Consider the following 20,324-nt stretch of genomic DNA (forward strand, 5'->3'; position numbering starts at 1 on the left):
TTATTTATTTATTTATTTATTTATTTATTTATTTATTTATTTTTTGTACCGGGGATTGTACTCAGACCCTTGTGCTTGTGAAGCAAGCAGCAGAACCACTGAGCCACATCCCTGGCAAAGCTCTAGATATATTCAAGAAATGAAATATGATTTTTCTATGGATTTTGGATTTTAGTATCATGGAAGACAAACTGTAAACCTCTATAGGCACATACTGAACTATCTTAAATATTCAAATGAATGATTATTATAAATAATTTATTAAAATACATTAAAGTTGTCTGAAAGGCAAAACTCGAATCATTACACTCTAATTTACAGTTTAATACTGACTGCAAATATCTCATTATTTATCATTTGATAATCCACAATATTTTACACATAACTATAGAAATGATTGTAACACAACACAACATTCCCAGTATCTTGAAAATTCTCAAGGAAATCCTGTGCTTCAAACTGGAAGGCAAGAGTAACAGGTTTGAAGTCAAGGAGATCTTGGTATAAATCTGACATTTTTTAAAGTAGTTTGTAATTTCACATTATATCTCTCTGGTTTCATTATCTTGTTCATAAATAGGGGCAATAAAAATACTGACAGTCTAAATTGGGTAACTGTAAAGATTACAATGTGCAAAAAGGTGCTATTGTAAAGGGCTGTAAAGATGAAACAAAATAGTGTCTATAAAGGGTTTATTACAGTAACTGGCATAAAGTAAGCTCACAGGAAATATCTATTATATGTTATTATCTGTCATCATCCTTATTATCTATTATTATTGTAAATTGTGAACACCTAACCTTATAGTAATTGCAATACAGATGTTTGCCAGGGTCCCAGGACAAAGAACAAAAGCCTATGTAGTAAACATGTAGTCTCAACTAAATACTAAGTTCTATATAGGTTAAATGTTACTGTTAAGTTATTTATAACAGTAATCAAATTTAAAAAGTGAAAGATACTATTTTTATAAAATTAAACATGGTTTCCATGGAGAAAAGAAGCTGGGAGAATATTAGAGAAAATATACACAGGAGAAGTAAATACGAATATGATAAAATGTAACACTTTCATGATCTATAGCCGCTGTTCCAACAATTGAAATTCTTGGAATTCATATGGTGAATTTTCCCTTAGTTTGTCATCAACTATATATGCATATGTAATACGCATGACTTATTTTTTTATGCCTATGGGTAGATTCCCAGAAATAGGAACTTTTAGTCATAGGTTAGATGCATGATTGAGATGTTTGCTATGCTGATTAATAATTACAATTGAATTTTTATTTATGTATTTGCCAGCCATTTGCAATTTTGATTTAATCACAAATTTACTTTTGTTCCTATTTCTTTACATTATTTATATATTAAATATAAATTATGTGATGTTTTAAACAGAATATTCTATTGAAATCACCACTTGCTTTACTTTTGCTTATTAACTTTCATTATTTTTCTTTTTGTTTTTTGAGAGTCTTGTTTTGTAGTTTAGATTGGCCTTGAACTGACTATGTACCCCAGTTTGGCCTTGAACTCAGTACAATCCTCTTGCCTCAGCCTCACAAGTGCTGAGATTAGAGGCATGTGCTACCACAATGATGACTTTCAATATTTTCGTGAAGTTATATATTGATATTTTTTTCTTTTGGACTTTAATTTGTTAAAGTTTGCAATGTTCTGACATAGTTCTGACTCAATTCCATGATCCTGTAACTTTAAAAGTTATTTTAAAAATATAAATTCTTTTATCAATTTGGGATTTTTTTTATATCAGTATAAATGAGAATTCTACCTCAGTTTAAAGAAAAAACTTTCCAAAATTAAACAAGCATTTTTAATGGCCTAGTTATTATTTTTTTTCTTTATTGAGTTTATTGGTACATATTAGGTATACAGTACAGTTACATTCATTATTGAGATCTTGAACCTTTACATGACAGGTCTTGGTTCTCATTTTTTCCCCTTGTCCCTGTGCTCCTTTCACCTCCTCCTCCCCCTCCCCATTTACAAACATTTTATTTCCATTTTTTCATTTTCTCCTATATTTTTTCTTTCCCTTATTAGTTTTCCCCTACCCTTCCCACTTTCCCTACACCTTTAGCCCTTTTCTTCCCATTTCACAATGTCAGTTATCTCATTAGGAGCTTATGTACTACTATAGTTTGTTCACACCAGAGAAACTATCCGGTATTTACACACGTGACTTATTTATTTCACTTAGGAGTAAATCCTCCATATGTATCCTTAATGGCCTATTTATAAAAAAAGTACATATACAGAATTCTTTTACCTGACTTTATGGTGCCATTCCCCTATGTTCACTTTTATGTTAGAATTATATTATTTAAACTATTTTAGCTTTATTGCATGCATTAGCACTTGGTTAGGAAAATATTTCACAACTATTTTTTTTTAATTCCCTAAAAGGTTTTCAAGTATTCTCATCAATTTGTCCTGTAGGGTGAACTGTTAGTTTTGCAAACATCTAAAAAATAACTCCCTTTGGGAATTTGAGAATTATTGTATAGCGATAAATTAATATTAGTAATGTTAACACCAACTTTATTTCTATTAGTGAAATTTTGTAGCTTCCTTCAAATAATTCTGCACTTTTCTAAAGACATTTTCAAATAGTTTAAACATTTTCTTTTTAAAGACTAGTTGGGGATTAAATTATGTATATTGATTTGTGTTTTGCTAACTTAGTAATTTTTTTGTATTTGGTAGTAGGGACTAAATCTTTACATCAAGCTATATGCCAGATGATTATTTTGTTTGTTTTGCTTTATATTATGTTGAATTTTTTTTGTTTGTTTGTTTTGGTACTGGGAATTGAACTCAGGTCCTTGTGCTTGCAAGGCAGGCTGCGGAACTACTGAGCCAAATCCCTGGCTGTTTTGCTTTATATTATTATTATTAAATGAGACAGGGTCTCACTAACTTACTAAATTGCCTAGGTTGAGCTTGAACTTGCAATTCTTATGCCTCAGCCTCCCCAGAGTGCTGGGATAACAGGGTATCCCACAATGCACAGCTTTGTAACACACTGAATTTTAAGGAAGAACATTTTAACAATTTGAACTATTATAGAATGGTGAGGTAGCTTTGTATGGTAAGTATCCATATAATACATCAAGGAGAGTTGCCTACTAGGAAGGTATACAGTAGAGGAGATTCCTGGCCATCTCTTTCAGATGTTAATTGGATTACAGCTGAGGTGAGAATCCTCCCCAGTAGTTCACAGTTATTTCCTTGGACACAGCATTAACTGTGGCAGCCTGGTAGAAAGAGAGGCAGCAATTCCAGCCATGTTGGGGAGGATAGCACCTGCATACTTGAACATGAGACACACTGCTCAGAAACTATACAGTCATTGTTTCTCTGGGACATTGACATGTTCAGAACTGTCTACATTTTGAAGACCTTTTGGTAATAGATAAAGAGTCTAAAGTAATACAACAAATTCTCCAAGACACTTCTGGCATGCAAGCTTACTTGTACCATATTCTACTCAAGGGAACTTAATTAGTATCAGCAGAGAATTACTCAACACATTGTGTAAAGAGTGTTTTGTGTTTCGGTCTGTAAACTGTACATGCATAAAGAGAACTGTGCAAATCCTAAGGGAAGATTCTATAAAAGAAAATTTCATTCGGCAAGGTAATTTACTGTTGGCATATTATAACTTTCTTCTAGTACATGTAATTTCTGGATAATTTTTCCAAAAAGTTCAATACACTAAACTGTTAAAAAGTATATAATGTGTTGCTTCAGTTACTATATTTCATAGTAAAGTATTCACTAAGTCAAGTAAATGACTTAAAATTATTCCTGTTGCTAAAAAGAGTTTATTAGTGTATGCAACTTTTAACACTCTTCTTCTTACTCATTTGCTTTTTTCACACCATTCACAGTGTAATGATAATATTCTTTGAAACCTCTCACCTTTTATGTAAATCAAGTCTGAAAACACTTTAATTAACATTTTCTGTGAGGGAAAACTTTCAAAACAAAATATATCTTCTCCTGGATATTACTCGAATTTGTTAATAAAAATTCATAAATTATCTCTAATTAACACACAGTTACTTTAAATATGCTTCTCAATTTGTAATTTTTACACACACACAGAGAGAGAGAGAGAGAGAGAGAGAGAGAGAGAGGCACACATATTAATAGCAACTGCCAAAACTGGAGCCAAAATCATTATTCAATTAAGTTGGGGGATTTTACTATTTATTTACTATCAAATCATTTGAAAAGGTAATATAGGCAATGACTTCATTCACTATTTGTATTGAGAGAGACAGACCTGTAACAGAAAAAAAATTCAGAAAAACAAATTCAAGTCTTGAAAATAAACAGCTCTTTGAGTTTTAAAAGAAAAACCTCTTATCTGATTTCCTTAATGTGCACATTAACATGTTATTAATTTATGCTGACAGATTAAGGAACAAAACTTTCAAACATCTAATAATTAGACTATTTTTCCATAACCAGTGGTCACTGTGATTTAAAAGTGAAATATATTCTGTGTCCTTAAAGAGCACTGTCTTTTAGGTAGGCTCTCAAGACTATCACTGCCTATTGCTTTATATAAATTATCTTAGAACAGGGTGACTCTTTAAAAACTATACAAATTAGTAATACCTGTTCTACGAAGGGATATGAAATTGTTCATCTTACAGAAACAATCCATATGCAAGAGTCACTACTCCATCTACATGACCAATATTAAAGTTTCCATCAGCGTGAGTGAAAACAGTATAAACACGTCATCTGTATGTATAAACACATTTGAAAATATTTGGTAGTCTTAAAAAAAAACTATCATTTTTAAGTATTGTTAGCAAAAAATAAAATAAAATAAAAACTCAACTAAGCTAAAATAATGAAAATTTACTAATTTTTCTTGGAAAAATTTTTTAGTCCTTCAAATATGACACCTAGGAATGAATGCTGACTCCATCGCTTCCATGTGACGTGGTCTCTGTACAAGTTAAGTGATGTTTTTGAGGCTCAATTTCTTCATGTGCAAAGTAGGAACAGTGAAATGCTGTTATTATAAGGATAAGAAGACAGTCCAAAAAAGAATAAGCCATAGTTCGAGTGAAATGCACAGAACTCTGCTTCACGTAGATTAGCCATCAAACGGTAGGCAGGGCTCTGGACTGTACTGTTGTTACTGCTACCACTGACTAGTCATTGTTTTTATACCCTTTCTGAGTTTCTAGGAACCACAAGGTGGAAATTCAGGTACAGTATATAACTTTCAGAATAGAGAGATAAGCGATGCAGGATTTAGAGGACTGTTTTGTAAGCCTCCTAGCTGAATAATTCATTGGGCTTGAAGAAAGCAAACATGAAATGCTACTAATATTTATTTATGCCCACACTGAGGCTTCCTGCTGGTAGGTATAACAGGGAAAGGAGTTACAGAATGTAGAGGGCTCAACAAAATTCATAAAGAAACTGGGGCTGCAGATCTGGAAAGCTGCCTAAGAGTTCATTTTTCATAACATATTAACAAATGTTCTTATTTGGTCTGTCTTTATTCATCACCACAACACAAGAGTGGGATGTTATTCATTTAAAATATGCAAGTAATGTTTACACAAGTGAATTTTACAGCTCAGTATAAAAAACTCTCCAGGTCCTGCTGACTGCCATTCTACATTTAAAGTTGTTGTCTCAATACTGCTTTAATCTCAAAGAATCAGAGATGTCACTGTATGAACCTACATGGCCATTGCCCAAACCAGGATAGAGAATGTTTCTATCTGTAAGGTGCCCTACTGACTTTCCCCAACATTCTTCCCAACCTAAGCAAAGATCTGACTTCTGTCACCACAGAATGGTTTTGCATATGGTTACTATTCTGTGTTGAGGTTCCTGGTTCATCACTGTTGGGTGTGAATGTCAATTCATTTTTACTGATGAGTAGTAATCGCATTGTATAAGTAGGTCATTCTCCTTCCCAGGGCATCTGGAATATTTCCAGGCTTAGGCTGTTAAGAATAAAGCTGCCATTGAACACTTTTGTACAGATTCTTTTGTGGACATTCCAGAGTAGAACTTCTGGTATACAGGGCAAAGGTTTGAATAATTAAAAAAAAAAAAAAAACTCCTTTTTCCTATGAATGACTCTAATTTCTCATTCTTTATGGCTGAGTAGTATTCCATTTTATAGAAAAAACACACCTTCTTTATCCAGTCTCCAACTGATGGGCAAATGGGCTGTCTCCAAGATTTAGCTGTTACAAACCATGCCACTATAAACATAGGTGAGCATGTATCACTGTGATACATGCTGTCATATGATTCTTTTCATTCTTTTGGAAAGATACCCAGCAGAGGGATGGCTGGGTCAAATGGAACCTCTAGTCCCAGCTCTTTGAGGTATCTCCGTATTGATTTCCATAGCGGTTGCACCAGTCTGCACTCCCACCGACAATGGAGAAGGGCTCCTTTCTCCCCATATCCCCGCCAATATTTGTCATTGGTTGACTTCTTGATAGCAGCCATTCTTTGTCGGGAGAGGTGGAATCTGTGTTGTTTTCATCTGCATCGCTTGAATGACCAGTGATGTGGAACATTTTGCATATTGAGGTCATACTTTTAAGTGAAATAAATAAGTCACACGTGTAAATACCAAATAGTTTCTCTGGTGCAAAAAAACTGTAATTGTAAATAAGATCCTAATGGTATAATTGATAACGTGTAATAGGAAGAAAAAGGCTAAAGGTGTAGGGGAAGTGGGAAGGGTAGGGGAAAGGAAAAAAGGGAAAAGAAAAAAAAATATGCAAAATTGAAAAAATGGAAATAAACTTTTTGTAAATAGGGAAGGGAACAGGGAGTAAAGGGAGGGCAGGGGTTAAGGGGAAAAAATGAGAACCAAGACCAGTTATGTAAAGGTACAGCAGCCCAATGATGAATGTAACTGTACTGTATATCTAAAAAGTAACAATAAACTCAATGAGAAAAAAAACTCATAACAATTCTACACAGTAATTGTCTGATTTCACTTTTGCACCAGCAATTTATGATATTACTCATTAACCCACATTCTTGTGAATTCAGGGGTTGTCACTCATTATTTTAGTCAGACATGGGTCGAAAGTTTTAACTTAAATTCCCTAATGATTAATAAATTTGACCACTTTTGTTTCAACAGCTTCTTGGACATTTCCATATCTTTCTTCATGTAGTATCTTTTCAACTCTTTGCCCAACTATTTATTGGGTTAACTTTCTTGTTACTGATTTGGAAGAGCAGTTTATATACTGGACATGAGTCCTTTTACAGATATATGCATTATAATATTCTTTTCAGTCTTAACCTAGCTATTCATATTCTTGTGGTGTCTTTAATGAGCATGTTATTATTACCATATATATATTTATAAAATGTTTCACAGTTTAAAATATAATTTTACATATATTCTTAAGCATCCAAATAAACCAGACTGCAAGGCTCATACTAGCAACATATTACACATCCAGAAATTGAGATTAAGAGGCTAAATTACTTATTTACACAACCAGCTATAGCAGAGATGAGATTTTCTGATGCTAAATTCAGCATTCTCATCTGTATGTCATTTAACTAACTCTACATGTTTAGATCTCTAGTTTTTCTCTCTACTCCACAATGCCTTATTAAAATTCTTTTCAGCTGGAAGTGGTGGCGCATGCCTGTAATCCCAGCACTCAGGCAGCTGAGGCAGGAGGATCACTGTGAGTTTGAGACCAGCCTGGGCTACATAGTGAGTTCCAGGTCAGTCTCAACTACATAGTGAGACCCTGTCTCAAAAAAAGAAAAGAAAAGAAAACAAAACAAAACAACAACAAAAAAAACCCAGAGAACAATGATATAAATTGTAAATATAACATTAAATAAGTCATTTTGTTCAAATGCATACAAAAGATATTAAAATTCATTATCCCCTCTGGATTTTGCCTTTTTATGCCACTTTTCTTTAATTTCCATTAGTAGTATAAGCATCTTGCCTTAGGTTATGACACATTCTCAATATTATTCAATAAGATGCCGATTTCTAAGCTATTTTATATAACACATATTAAACACTTCTTCAGGACCTAAGTCATTCTGTGTCCTAAAAACTTAAGGTGCTTTGAAAGGCTAGAGAAAATTTTCTACTGTATTCCTGAGGGTACTAATGTCATATACCAGAGGTTGAAAAAAAAAAATCAGAAGGTTACTATTGCACTTTCTTTACTACAGGTGGTGTCTTGAAGTCATGGCCGAGAGCAGTATAAAACAAAAACATAAATGACCACACTATACAAATAATAATGTGCACATGTTCAAATTCTACTTCTACAATTACCTTTGAGTCCTTGTAAAGAAAAAGGCATCCATCTCGTAGAACAAAATATCGGTCTTGAAATTTATTTCCAGACAGTATTTTAGATGGCTCTTCTTTGATTTTCAAGACTCCTTCCTTGATACCTTTTTCTGAAAAGTGTAAGATTAATTTTGTAAGTTGGTTATGTTTTCATGTATTTGGAAAACAACACAAAACATTTGTAGGCTTTCAGTTTTGTTAATACAAATAATTTTCTACCACACAGCAGCTCAGTGTGAATTTCTGGGAGCTCTATTTGTCAGGAGTATTGCTCTTATCACCTGCAGGCCTGCCAGTGCTTTCCAATTAGCCATGGGCTGGTGCACATACAAATGTGTTTAGTGTGAACTGAGGTGTGCTGCAATGTAAAACGCATAACAGAAACTGAAGACTTCATTAAAAGAAAAAAAGTAAAATACCAACATTTTAAATGTTGATTACATGTTGAAATGATACTTAGGTATGTGTGATTAAGTAAGACCATACTAATGAAATAGTAAAGTTAATTTCACTCATTTATCCTTTAAAAAATTTGGCTACGATGTAATTTAAAATACATATGCAGCTTACATTATATTTCTTTTGATGAATACTAGTGTAAATAATGAAAATATACAAGGATAAAAAGAAACATCTCAGAAACTTTAAATCAAGAGTCTAGGAATTCTAACAGGCGAAATCTAGGAATTCTCATGAGATTAGAAAAATTCCTACAAATAGGAGAAGCAAAAGTAAAGTTACTACAGTAATACAGGACACTGATAACATTTATCAGCGTTGAGGTTTCATGTGCAATATGGCCAGCATGCCACACTTGGAAATCATTTAAACTAATTCCATTAAAAACACAGTTTTTCGTTTGTTTGTTTTTTGAGACAGGGTCTCACTATGTAGTTGAGACTGACCTGGAACTCACTATGTAGCCCAGGCTGGTCTCGAACACGCAGCGATCTTTCTGCTTCAGTCTCCCGAGTGCTGGGGTTACAGGCACACGCCACCATGCCCAGCTTAAAAACACTTTTTGATGAGAAAATTTTATTTATTTTATGATATGTAAATTATTAGTATATTTTCAGTTTAAAAATTTTATCAAAATCCAGATACTGAATTGCCTACTTAAGAACTGAAGAAAAATGGAAGGGAAAAATAATCTAAAGCCAAAAAATCTTTACATAGCCATTGTGGTATCATCTAGTGCTTTTCCTGTAAAACAGAAGCAAAGAAAACTACATTATTTTGCAGGTTGATATGCCCCTTACATTGGATAATGACCATCAAAGTGGTAGTACAGAACTATAGAAAAACAGTGGTAGCAGAACGTTAGCAATTTCCTGTTATTGAGGTGATACAATTTTAAATTCCTATGCATAGTGTCTGAATTTACAAAAAAACTAAAAGATTTTCCAAATTATTTCCAGTATAAAGATTTGGTTTATTTGGGAGGAAATCTTTACTATAATTAGCATCAGAAAACAAAAATTTAAAAATAGGAATAGATTTTTATAAATAAATATGAGAATGGAGTAAGTGGAAATAAAAATCCCCAGAGTCAATCTATGTCACTGATCTTGACTACAAACAAGAGCACAAAGGTAAATAACAGACTTCAACAGTTTTTATGATATACAAATGGAATATATATTTGTCCTTCATAAAATGCTTACTTAAATTATATTGTTTTTTTTCCCCCAGTAAACGGGCTCACCAAACTTGCAACTTTTGACTCTCTCTCCATAGACCTCAATATAAATCTCCAGGAGGATCTAAGAACTAAGAAACCATAATACAACACAGAGACAATGCAGTTCTCCGCATTGAAAAATATGGTAACACATTCTCTTAATGTTCTATCAAACACAGAAGTATTTAAAGGGTATTTCATAGGTAGATTAGAAGAACAGTAAGCAATTTAGAAAATACTGAATGTACTTAACGATTTTATTTGAGAACAGGGACATGGAAAAGGGGATTCATTTAGTGTTGCTCTAAAAATAGGTAAACATTTTGAAGTTATAACCAAGTTGTGAGATATATATATATATATATATATTGTTTTAGCTGGAAAAATGCCTATATCATTCAAATTACTATTCAAATTAATAAACCTTTCAATTTTATCAATAAGAAGTAACTATATGTCTAGTGTCTAGATAAATCATTCATAGGTGAAAGAAAAAGCAGGTAATGGTTAATACAGATTGTCAAATTGATTAGCCCCCATAGAATTGGCAAAGCACACATACAAGTGTATCTAAGTAGGACATGAAGGCAGGATCCTGGAGTTGATATCTGGTCCCTCGTCCCTTCCTCTGTGAGACTGTTTCCCCAGTCTGTTTCCCAGCCTCATTCTGGTGTGCAACTTTGCCAACTCTCCTGAACCTTGAATTTTCTGCCCTCCAGCCAACCAATCAAAGACCAAATCCCCTGAACTCATGAACCAAGTTAAATGTTTGTTCCTTTAAGTTGTAGCTGTTGGGTATCCCAGCAACTGGAAATCTAGCTAATATAGAAAATTGGTACCAGAAGTGTGGTCACTAATGACCGATTCTGACTATGTGGTTTAGAAGCTGTTGGAGCTGGTTTTGCGGAAGAATTTGGAAAAGTTTAGAGATGCCAGCTAGTGAAGCTCTGAAATGCTCTAAGCAGAGCTTGATGTATGATTCTGTTCTGAGTTCAAAAGATAAAAATGCTGATCAGAATGTAGACAGTACAGGCCAGGCTCAGGAGGTTTCTGTTGGGAACAAAGACTTCATTGGCAATGGGACTAAAGAACATGTGCATTATACTCCTGCAAAAAATTGTCTATATTTTGCCTATGTCCTGAGACTTTGTGGTGGCCTAAAATTAAGAGCCATAGACTAATCTGGTAGAAGAAATTTCAAGGTGCCACACTATTCAGGCTGTTACAGGTCTTTAAATTAACACTACACCTAAGAAAATAGATTGATACTTGTAGATATATTGAAATATGATTTTGTGATCAACTAGAAGACTTCTTAACATCTCATGTATAAGAGCTGGAGTTGTAGCTTAGTGCTTGCCTAGCATGTTGGGTTTAACGTCCAGCAGAGCAGACAAAAAAAAAAAAAAAAGATACATCAATCTATCTATCTATCTATCTATCTATCTATCTATCTATCTATCTATCTATCTCTCTCTCTATTTCTCAGAACAGAATGACTGAATGTTGTATTTAAGTAGAACAGGCATATCAAGTAACTAAGACCATGAAACTTTTCTGCCCTGGAAAAATATTTTCCAAAATATTTGATAACCTCATCCTCTTATGAAAAAAGTGACTCATAACCAGTAGTCCCTAATATGAAAGTTTGATAATTTATAGATTAAGTTTATAAGAATCACAAATACTGGTTTAGCATAGTTTCAAGTTGGGGATTGTGATATCCCCTACCTTGTCTTTGTTAACTAGAATTGCTTTTGCTATTCTAGGCTTTTTCTTGTTCCAAATAAATTTTGGATTGTTTTCTCAAGTTCTGTAAAGCATGCTACTGCAATTTCAATTGGGATTACATTGAATCTGTATAGCAGTTTTGGAAATACAGCCATTTTCACTATATTGATTTTTCCTATGCAGGAGCAAGGGATATCTTTTTTTTTTTCTCATTGAGTTTATTGGTACATTTTAGGTGTACAATACAGTTACATTCATTATTGGGATCTTGTACCTTTACATGACAGGTCTTGGTTCTCATTTTTTCCCCATACCCCTTCCCCCGCTTCCCTAGTTACAAAAATTTTTTTTTCCATTTTCTCATTTTCTCATGTTTTTTTCTTTTCCCTTGTTTCCTTTCCTCTACCCTTCCCTCTTCCCCTACACCTTTAGCCCTTTTCCTCCTATTACACACTGTCAATTATACCATTAGGATGTTATTTATAATTATAGTTTTTCATGCCAGAGAAACTATTCAGTATTTACACGTGTGACTTATTTCACTTGAGTATAACCTCAATATGCATCCATTTTCCTATGAATGACTCTAATTTCTCATTCTGTATGGCTGAGTAATATTCCATTTTATAGAAAAAACACATCTTCTTTATCCATTTTCTGATATTCTCTTCAATCTCTTTTTTCAGAGTGCTGTAGTTTTCAGAGCAGAGGTCTTTGATTTCTTTTGTTAGGCTGATTCCTAGGTATTTCATTTTTTTTTTGGATGCTATTGTTAAAGCAGTTGTTTCTCCAGTTGGTCTCTCAGTGAGTCTGTTGTTCATATACAGGAAAACTACTGATTTTTGTGTGTTGGCCTTGTATTCGGCTACTTTATTGAACTTGGTTATTAAGTCTAGAAGACGTTTGGTGAAGATCTTGTAGTCTTCTATGTAGAGTATCATAACATTTGCAAATGAAAGTTTCACTTCTGAGTTTCCTATCTTTATTCTTTTTACTTCTTTCAATTGTCTAATTGTGGAAATATAATTAAACTATATTGAACAGGAGTGGTGATAGTGGACATCCATGTCATGGCCCTGATTTTACTGTGAAGGATTTCAGTTTTTGACCATTTAGTACAATATTGGCTATTCATTTTTCATAGATGGCTTTTATTAGGTTGAGGTAGAGACCCATGCATTCAAAATTTCCTAAGTTTTTTATCATGAATGTGTGTTGGGTTTTTGTTGAATGCTTTTCTTACATCTATTGAGATGATTATATGTTTTTTGTCCCTGGCTCTAATATATTGTATTAATTTATTGATTTGCATACATCGAACCATCCCTGCATCCCTGGAATGAATCCCACTTGCTCAGGGCATATGATCTTTCTGATAATCTTTTGCATTTTGTTTGCCAGTATTTTATTGAGGATTTTTGCATCTATGTCCATTTGTGAGATTGGCCTATAGTTTTCTTTTTCAGCTGTGTCTTTCTCTGCTTTTGGAATCAAGGTGATGCTTGTTTCCAGGAATGAATTTGACAGTACTGCTTCCCTTTCCATTTCACTGAAGAGTTTAAACAGTAGTAGCAACACTTCTTCTCTGAATGTCTTGTAGAATTCAGGAGTGAAGCCATCAAGACCCGATTTTTTTTGTAGGTGTAAGTTTTTATTTACATTTTCCATTTTGTTGATATTGGATGAACATACCCTTTTTTAATACTCACTGTAGCAGACAACTAAAATAAAGCAAGCATTTATCTTCCAAGAAAACAATGAAAGCAGAGACAAATGAAGTATTAAAATCTTCAGCAAAATAAATGCATAAAGACAAATGAAGCTGTTATTAGCAGATAAAAGTGTATTATTTACATTTGTATTTTCCACCACTTTTACCTCCTCATTTATATCACATGCTATCAGCAGTAACTACCTTCATCTTTTTAAGAAATGAAGTTAACTACTCATCTCAAACAATGCTAGCACATAAAGATATGCATGTCTTTATATACTCATGTGTAAGTAAGCTCTGGGAATTAAACAAGTAAACATTTGCAGATAAATAGAGTATGAAGGGAAATATTTCAGGGCATTTTACAGTGTCATTAGCAGATAGGGAAATATTGTATTTATCAATTAAAGAATAACTTTCAAACTTTATATGCAACCACAACAGCATCAGCAAACTAAAAATAATGAACAATTCCATAATATCATGAAATATGCCCTAAATATTCCAAATACCTAAATTTGGTATTTTCCCAATTTCTATACTATGAAGCTACTGTGATAAAAACAACATAGTACTAGCAAAGAAACAGACCTAAGGACCAGTGGAGCAGATTAGAAGATGTAGAAACAACTCCAGACATAATCAGCCACTTCATCTTTGACAAAGGAGCCGAACACCTTCATTGGAGGAAAGATAGCCTCTTTAATAAATGGTGCTGGAAAAACTGTGTTTCAACCTGTCAAAGATTAAAACTAGACCTATATCTCTCACCATGCACTAAACTAAAAATAAAAATGGATCAAAGATCTAAATATGAAAACAGAAACACTAAACCAGGTGGAAGAGAGGTTAGGTAGAACTCTTGAAGACATTGGTGTAGGAAATAATTTCATGAACAAAACCTCAGTTGCATATGAACTACCACAAAGGATCAACAACTAGGATCTCATCTTATTAAAAAGGCTTCTGCACAGCAAGAGAAACCACCAAGTAAGTGAAGAGACAACCCACTAAGTGGGAAAAAATTTTACCAGCTGTTCCTCATAAATCTACTATCCAAAATAGACAAAGAACTTAAAAAAATCAGATCTCCCAAATTAAAAGACTCATCCCAAAAATGGGCATCTGAAATAAACAGACATTTCTGAAAGAAGTAGAAACAGCAAATGAACATAGGAAAAAAAAATGTTCAAAATCACTGAAAATTAAAGAGATGCAAATGAAAACAACCCTGAGATTCCACTTCAATCCAAAAAGAATGGCTGATATCCAGAAATCAACGAATAACAAATGCTGGTGGGGTTGTTGGGGAAAAAGAATCCTTATCCACTGTTGGTGGGAGTGTAGACTGGTGTAACCACTGTGGAAATCAATATGGAGATATCTCAAAGAAATAGGATTAGAGGTCCCATTTGACCTAGCTATTTCCCTGCTGAGTATCTTTGCAAAACAATTAAACATACCACAGCAACATATGTGAACCCATGTTTATAGCTGCACAGTTTATAACAGCTGTAATTTGGAAATAACCCAATCTCCCATCAACTGGTGACTGGATAAAGATTTTTTTTAAAAAAAATAAAATGGAGTACTGCTCAGGTATAAAGAATGAGAAACTTGAGACATTTGTAGCGAAATGGGTGCATACTGAGGCCATACTTTTAAGTAAAACAAAAATGGCACACATATATAAATACTGAATAGTTTCTCTGATGTGAGAAACTGAAAGTGTAAATGAGAATCAAAATGTATAATAGATAATGTGAAATAGAAAGAAAAGGTACAAAGGAGAAGGGGAATGGGAAGTGGGAAGGGTAGGGGAAAGGAAAGAAGAGAAAGGAAAAAAATATGAGAAAAGGAAAAAAAAACCAGAAACAAAATCTTTGTATATAGGAAGAGGTGGAGGGGTTGAAGCGAGGGCAGGGGAATGGGGAAAAAATAAGAACCAAGATGTAGCATGTAAAGGTACAAATTCCCAATGATGTATGTCATCTTAATGTGTACCTAAAATGTACTGATGAACTTAATAAAACAAAGTATGTTCATCTTTAAAAAAATAAAATATAATACTGGCTTATCCTTGATTTCATGAAACATGACAAGCCCAAGTCATTTGCCAGTATTTGGAGGCTAACATTTTAAAAGCTCATCCAAAGTTAAAAGTACATATAAGTTTTGTCTTCTTGATAATGAATACATAAAAATATACATTTTTTTATAATTTCATGAAATATTTATCTAATGACTACTCCTCTGCACTCACCTCAGGTTGAGGAGTTACATAATGTCTCCATGTCAGTTTTCCATTTCTAAATTATCTAGTAAGGACTAGCGAACGACTCCTGAGATTAGTAAGAGAAGTAAATGAAATGGTATTTATAAGTAGGGAGAGAGAGCGGGGAGAGGCGAAAAGGTGGAGAGGAAGGGGAGAGAGAAAGAAAGAGGGAGAGAGAGGAGAGGAGAGGAGAGGACAGGACAGGACAGGACAGGAGAGAAAGGGAGGGAGGGAGAGAGACACACACAGCATTCAGCCCAACATCTGGTGCACAGAAACTATAAACGTTTCATCTGTGTGTGTGATCTGACCAGTGACAAAGGCATACACAACAAGCACACTTACTACTTCATGGTCTGTACAGGTCACTTTTCTTCCCTACTGGAAGTGACTATTTCTGCAGATACACACATTATCTGAAAACCCCTTGAAAACATGATAAGGCCAAGTCATTTGCCAACATTTGGAGGCTAACATTTTAAAAGTTCATCCAAAGTTAAAAGTTCATAAAAGTTTTGTCTTCTTGATAATGAAAACATAGGAAATATATATTTTTTATAATTTCAAGAAAGAATTATTGATATATTTCATTTATTGTGTAGGATTCAGTGAAAATGCATTTTAGTTAAATTTAGTTCTAAACAGAGCAAAAACCAAACTAGACATAACAGCTGCTTAAAAGCAAACTATTTATTTCTAAAAATTAATATGAGAAAATTTATTTTTAGAATACAATGATGGGTTTCCTTATTTTCGCAGTAAAACTTCAAGAAAATAATATTTCTTAGGATAGGCTTCCCTTGCTTCATATTCCCCATCAATTTTATTTTTTGTTTCTTACATGGAAGAGCAAATGGTTAAAGGAACTTAGAGGTTGAATGAAATTCTTAAATAGACTACCTGTAAGTCGTTAAATTACATAGTTACTACTGAGACAGGACTAACTTAAAAAAAGTGAGAGATTCTCTGTCATTTTATTAATAGTGTAGCTGTGTAGAATAAAAAAATGAATTTTCTATTGTTTGCATTATTAGACTGTATTACAGTAAACTCTGAAATAAATTTAGTATAATAAAAGTGATATATTTCAGATATATTAGATTAGTAGTTTTTTGCATATTCTTTATAACTACAAATACAATACATTAGATTGAAGCTTTCAAAATGTTTGTGTATTTTACCTCAGATGATTCTCATACTTTTCCAATATAGCAAATAGAGGTAATATTGTTTTATTTATAAATGTGAAAATTATGGTTCACAATGGCTATTTTACAAATTTAAAAAAGTGATATCATAGAATTCTCTCTTCTATATTGTGACAAGAAACACTAAACAAAGAAAGATACATTCTTTTTTTTTGGTACCGGGTATTGAACTCAGGACCTTGCGAGGCATGTGGCGGAACCACTGAGCTCAATCCCGGGCGCAGAAAGATTCAGTGTGAAAAAGAGATGTCAGTTGAATTATTTTTCTGTGCTTGAAAACTCTGTAAACATTTTGCCTTAAAATAGTCATTTATTGTATACTGTGTTTCTAATCTTAAGTAGGCTTCATATGTGAAGTTTTCTCTTTCCTATGGGTAAATATAACGCTTACCAATCCTTTAAATTTTCTATATAGATTTCCGCATGAAACAAAAAAGCTAATAAAATTTGCGAACTGGTTTTTTCACTACAAAATTATACTATCACAAAAAGTCAGGACATTCATAGTCTATAGTGAATATCAAGGACTATCCTAAATTTTAAAGAAAGTATTTCCACTTGAAGTGGGCTAAGTCTTGTCTTCAACTTTTTACACATCTTTGGATTTAAAAAGATTTGATGGGAAGTGAAATGTGGGTAATTTCAGCTAGACTATGATTTATGGACTCATTTTTTTTTTCTGAAATTTTCTTTTGTTTGCTTATGTCTACTGACAGTAAAACGCTTAGCGTTCCAGGTCTGAATTTTTCAGAAGCAGCTGCACTTTTAACTATTCTACTCTAAAGGAAATGTAACTCAAAAACACCATATAAAGCAATCTCAATTTACAAACACACAGTGACCTGCATTTGAGTTAGAATTTATATGTTTAAAGTATTTCTTCTCATTTAGACCAAGATTTGACTGTCACAGATGAAATTCTCTTCGGGTAATTTTAAAAAACTTTAGTGACTAAAGTAAGACTTTGGCAATATAAAATCACTTATTCTAGAGCAATAAGAAGGCTAAATTTATAGTTAGCTTGTTACAGAGATGTTGAAACTTAATATAAAAGATAACAATAATAAAAGATGGTTTAAGTAGAGTAGCTATGAAAAAGTTTAAATAGCAACTTATAGTTTCACTATTCTTATCTCAATGTCTCAGCTTTTAATCCATAAAGTAGAAATGAAATTTAAAGACTATGATCTTTCTTTTCACATAATTAACTCCTCATTTCAATAATGGCAATGGCACAAAATGTTTCTGAGAAATACAATGCTGCTTTTGAAAAAAGAATTGATTTTCAAGTAGAGGCAAAACTTTCACTCTCATATACTTCTATAAATGTAAAGTATCCTATCTAATTACCTGAAATGAATGAGCAGAAATTAAATGTTCAATGATTCTAAAATCTACTCCTAGTTTTTATTCATTAAGTTTATTGGTACATTTTAGGATGTATAACTGATAAAATCTATTCCTATTTATGTCTACATTTCAAATGGTTCAGATAAAAGAGAATTGAAGAAAGTAAAACTCCTAAACTACAGCAAATACTTATTACATAATAAAACTTGGTTTAGAAAGTGGTGAAAGCATTACATCAAAGAGAAGCATATGCTTATAATTCATCCTCTAAATTCACAAAAATTATCAGAGAATTAAGGAAATTCACATATATACATATATACACAAATACGGTAAATAAACAGGCATAGAGACACATGGATGGGGACATAGAGAGAGTCAAATTTGCAGCAATTAGGTAACATATATTAGAGGATGGGACAGTTTGCAAAGGATGTTGTAGGGCAATTTTATGTATTCTAGTTTTTGTTGTTGTTCCTGCTGATTGAAACCAGTGCCATGTACATGATAAGCAAGTTATACTCCACTGTTACACTCCAGATCCCAAATTTATGTTTTAATAAGTTATCACATTACCTATTAAGAGAAAATATGGTTGTATCCAACTACCTTGTTTTGAAACTGTTGATTTCTACCTGGCCCCTAAACTACAATAAAAAAATCTTAAGGGTGGCAACAAAATCTGCAACATTATTCCTTTTCTGTTTTGAAGAACAACTGTTTCTAGGCTATACCAAATTTTTCTGCTAACAAAATATGAGAGAAGTCACATTTGATTTGTTATTTTCCTTTAAGAATCCAATGTTAAGGGATAATGTATATGATGAATGCTGCAGTAATTGTGGAGTAGGTGTTCATTGTGATTGATTTGGGAGACATACGCCAAGGACAGAGACATAACGGACTAAACACCCAACTTACCCACAAAGTGCATACTATACAATGTATTAATAAGCTGTATCCATTCTTCAACATACAACTACACGGGATTTAGCTCAGTGGTTCTGCCGCCTACCTTGCAAGTGCAAGGAACCAAGTTCAAAACCCTGGTCCCAAAACAAAACAAAACTACAGGGGGAAAATCTTAAGAAAGGAAGTTTTTAAAAAAAAGACTGAATTTTCTCTAAAAGGACGATTCCAAATCCAAACAAATGGAGAACCAACCATGAAGAATATTTTCCTTTGACGATGTGAATATAAATCAAACTGTAGCACTCATTAAAATTATACAGGATAGGAAAATATAGTATTTGAAAAAGGTTATTTCTACTCTTGGCCAAAAATATTAACTACTAATAGAAAATATTCAATTATAGTTTTACTTGCGGTGTTACTCTAAAATTTTATTCTTTTACTTGCATAGAGACCTAATTTCCCGGTAGAAAGGTATTGTTCTCCTTTGGGTAGTATAACAGAGAACTGTATATTAGGCCAACAACATGAGATGGGGACAGGGATTTGTTTATAGCTCCTACTGTGTGAGAGCGATGGAGGGGATAAAGAGTAACACAAAAGTTTCCTGACATTTCACTACAGAGAATGTTTCAAGCTAATGTCTGAAAATACCATTTCAGTCTACCACCTTTTTTTTTCTTCTTCAGCTTCAGCTTTCTAGTTTTTGTGCAAGGCGTTCTGTCTAGACCTTACAGGCCTGATGCGTTTCCCACAGAGGGGCTGACTCACACACCGTCAAGATGGCGCACTGGAACATAGGCAGTATCGTTACAAGACCCAATTTTCCTTCCCAATTTGTGGATACAATCACGTACAGTTTTTACTGTGTGGATTCTTCATGGCCTTACACAAAGATTTTACTTACAGATGACTGACCTAAATTGGCTCAAACTTGATTTTTTTTTTTTTTCTCAGAGATTAACAACATTGAATGATATCCTTGCTTTGGGTATCCTACTCCAGCCCACTAAGACTGAAACAAAAGATAACTGGTTAAGTGGAGGTGTAAATTTCAATGATTTTTCAATGTGTAGATTTAC

At 33.2% G+C, this 20,324-nt stretch overlaps 1 protein-coding gene across 5 annotated transcripts in view; it reads right to left on the reverse strand.

Annotated features, from left to right (window-relative positions):
- The window catches only part of Arap2 (ArfGAP with RhoGAP domain, ankyrin repeat and PH domain 2), a 179,444-nt gene that overhangs the window by 24,934 nt on the left and 134,186 nt on the right, over positions 1 to 20,324 (reverse strand). For all 5 annotated transcript variants that reach the window (XM_010613702.3, XM_010613703.2, XM_010613701.3 and 2 more), the window contains one exon: positions 8,354 to 8,481. In XM_010613702.3, the coding sequence (XP_010612004.1) occupies positions 8,354 to 8,481 (128 nt within the window). The remainder of the gene's footprint in view (positions 1 to 8,353; positions 8,482 to 20,324) is intronic.

This window comes from Fukomys damarensis, unplaced genomic scaffold (assembly GCF_012274545.1).
Source record: "Fukomys damarensis isolate Sample0158 unplaced genomic scaffold, DMR_v1.0_HiC HiC_scaffold_35, whole genome shotgun sequence".
NCBI classification, from domain to species: Eukaryota; Metazoa; Chordata; class Mammalia; order Rodentia; family Bathyergidae; genus Fukomys; species Fukomys damarensis.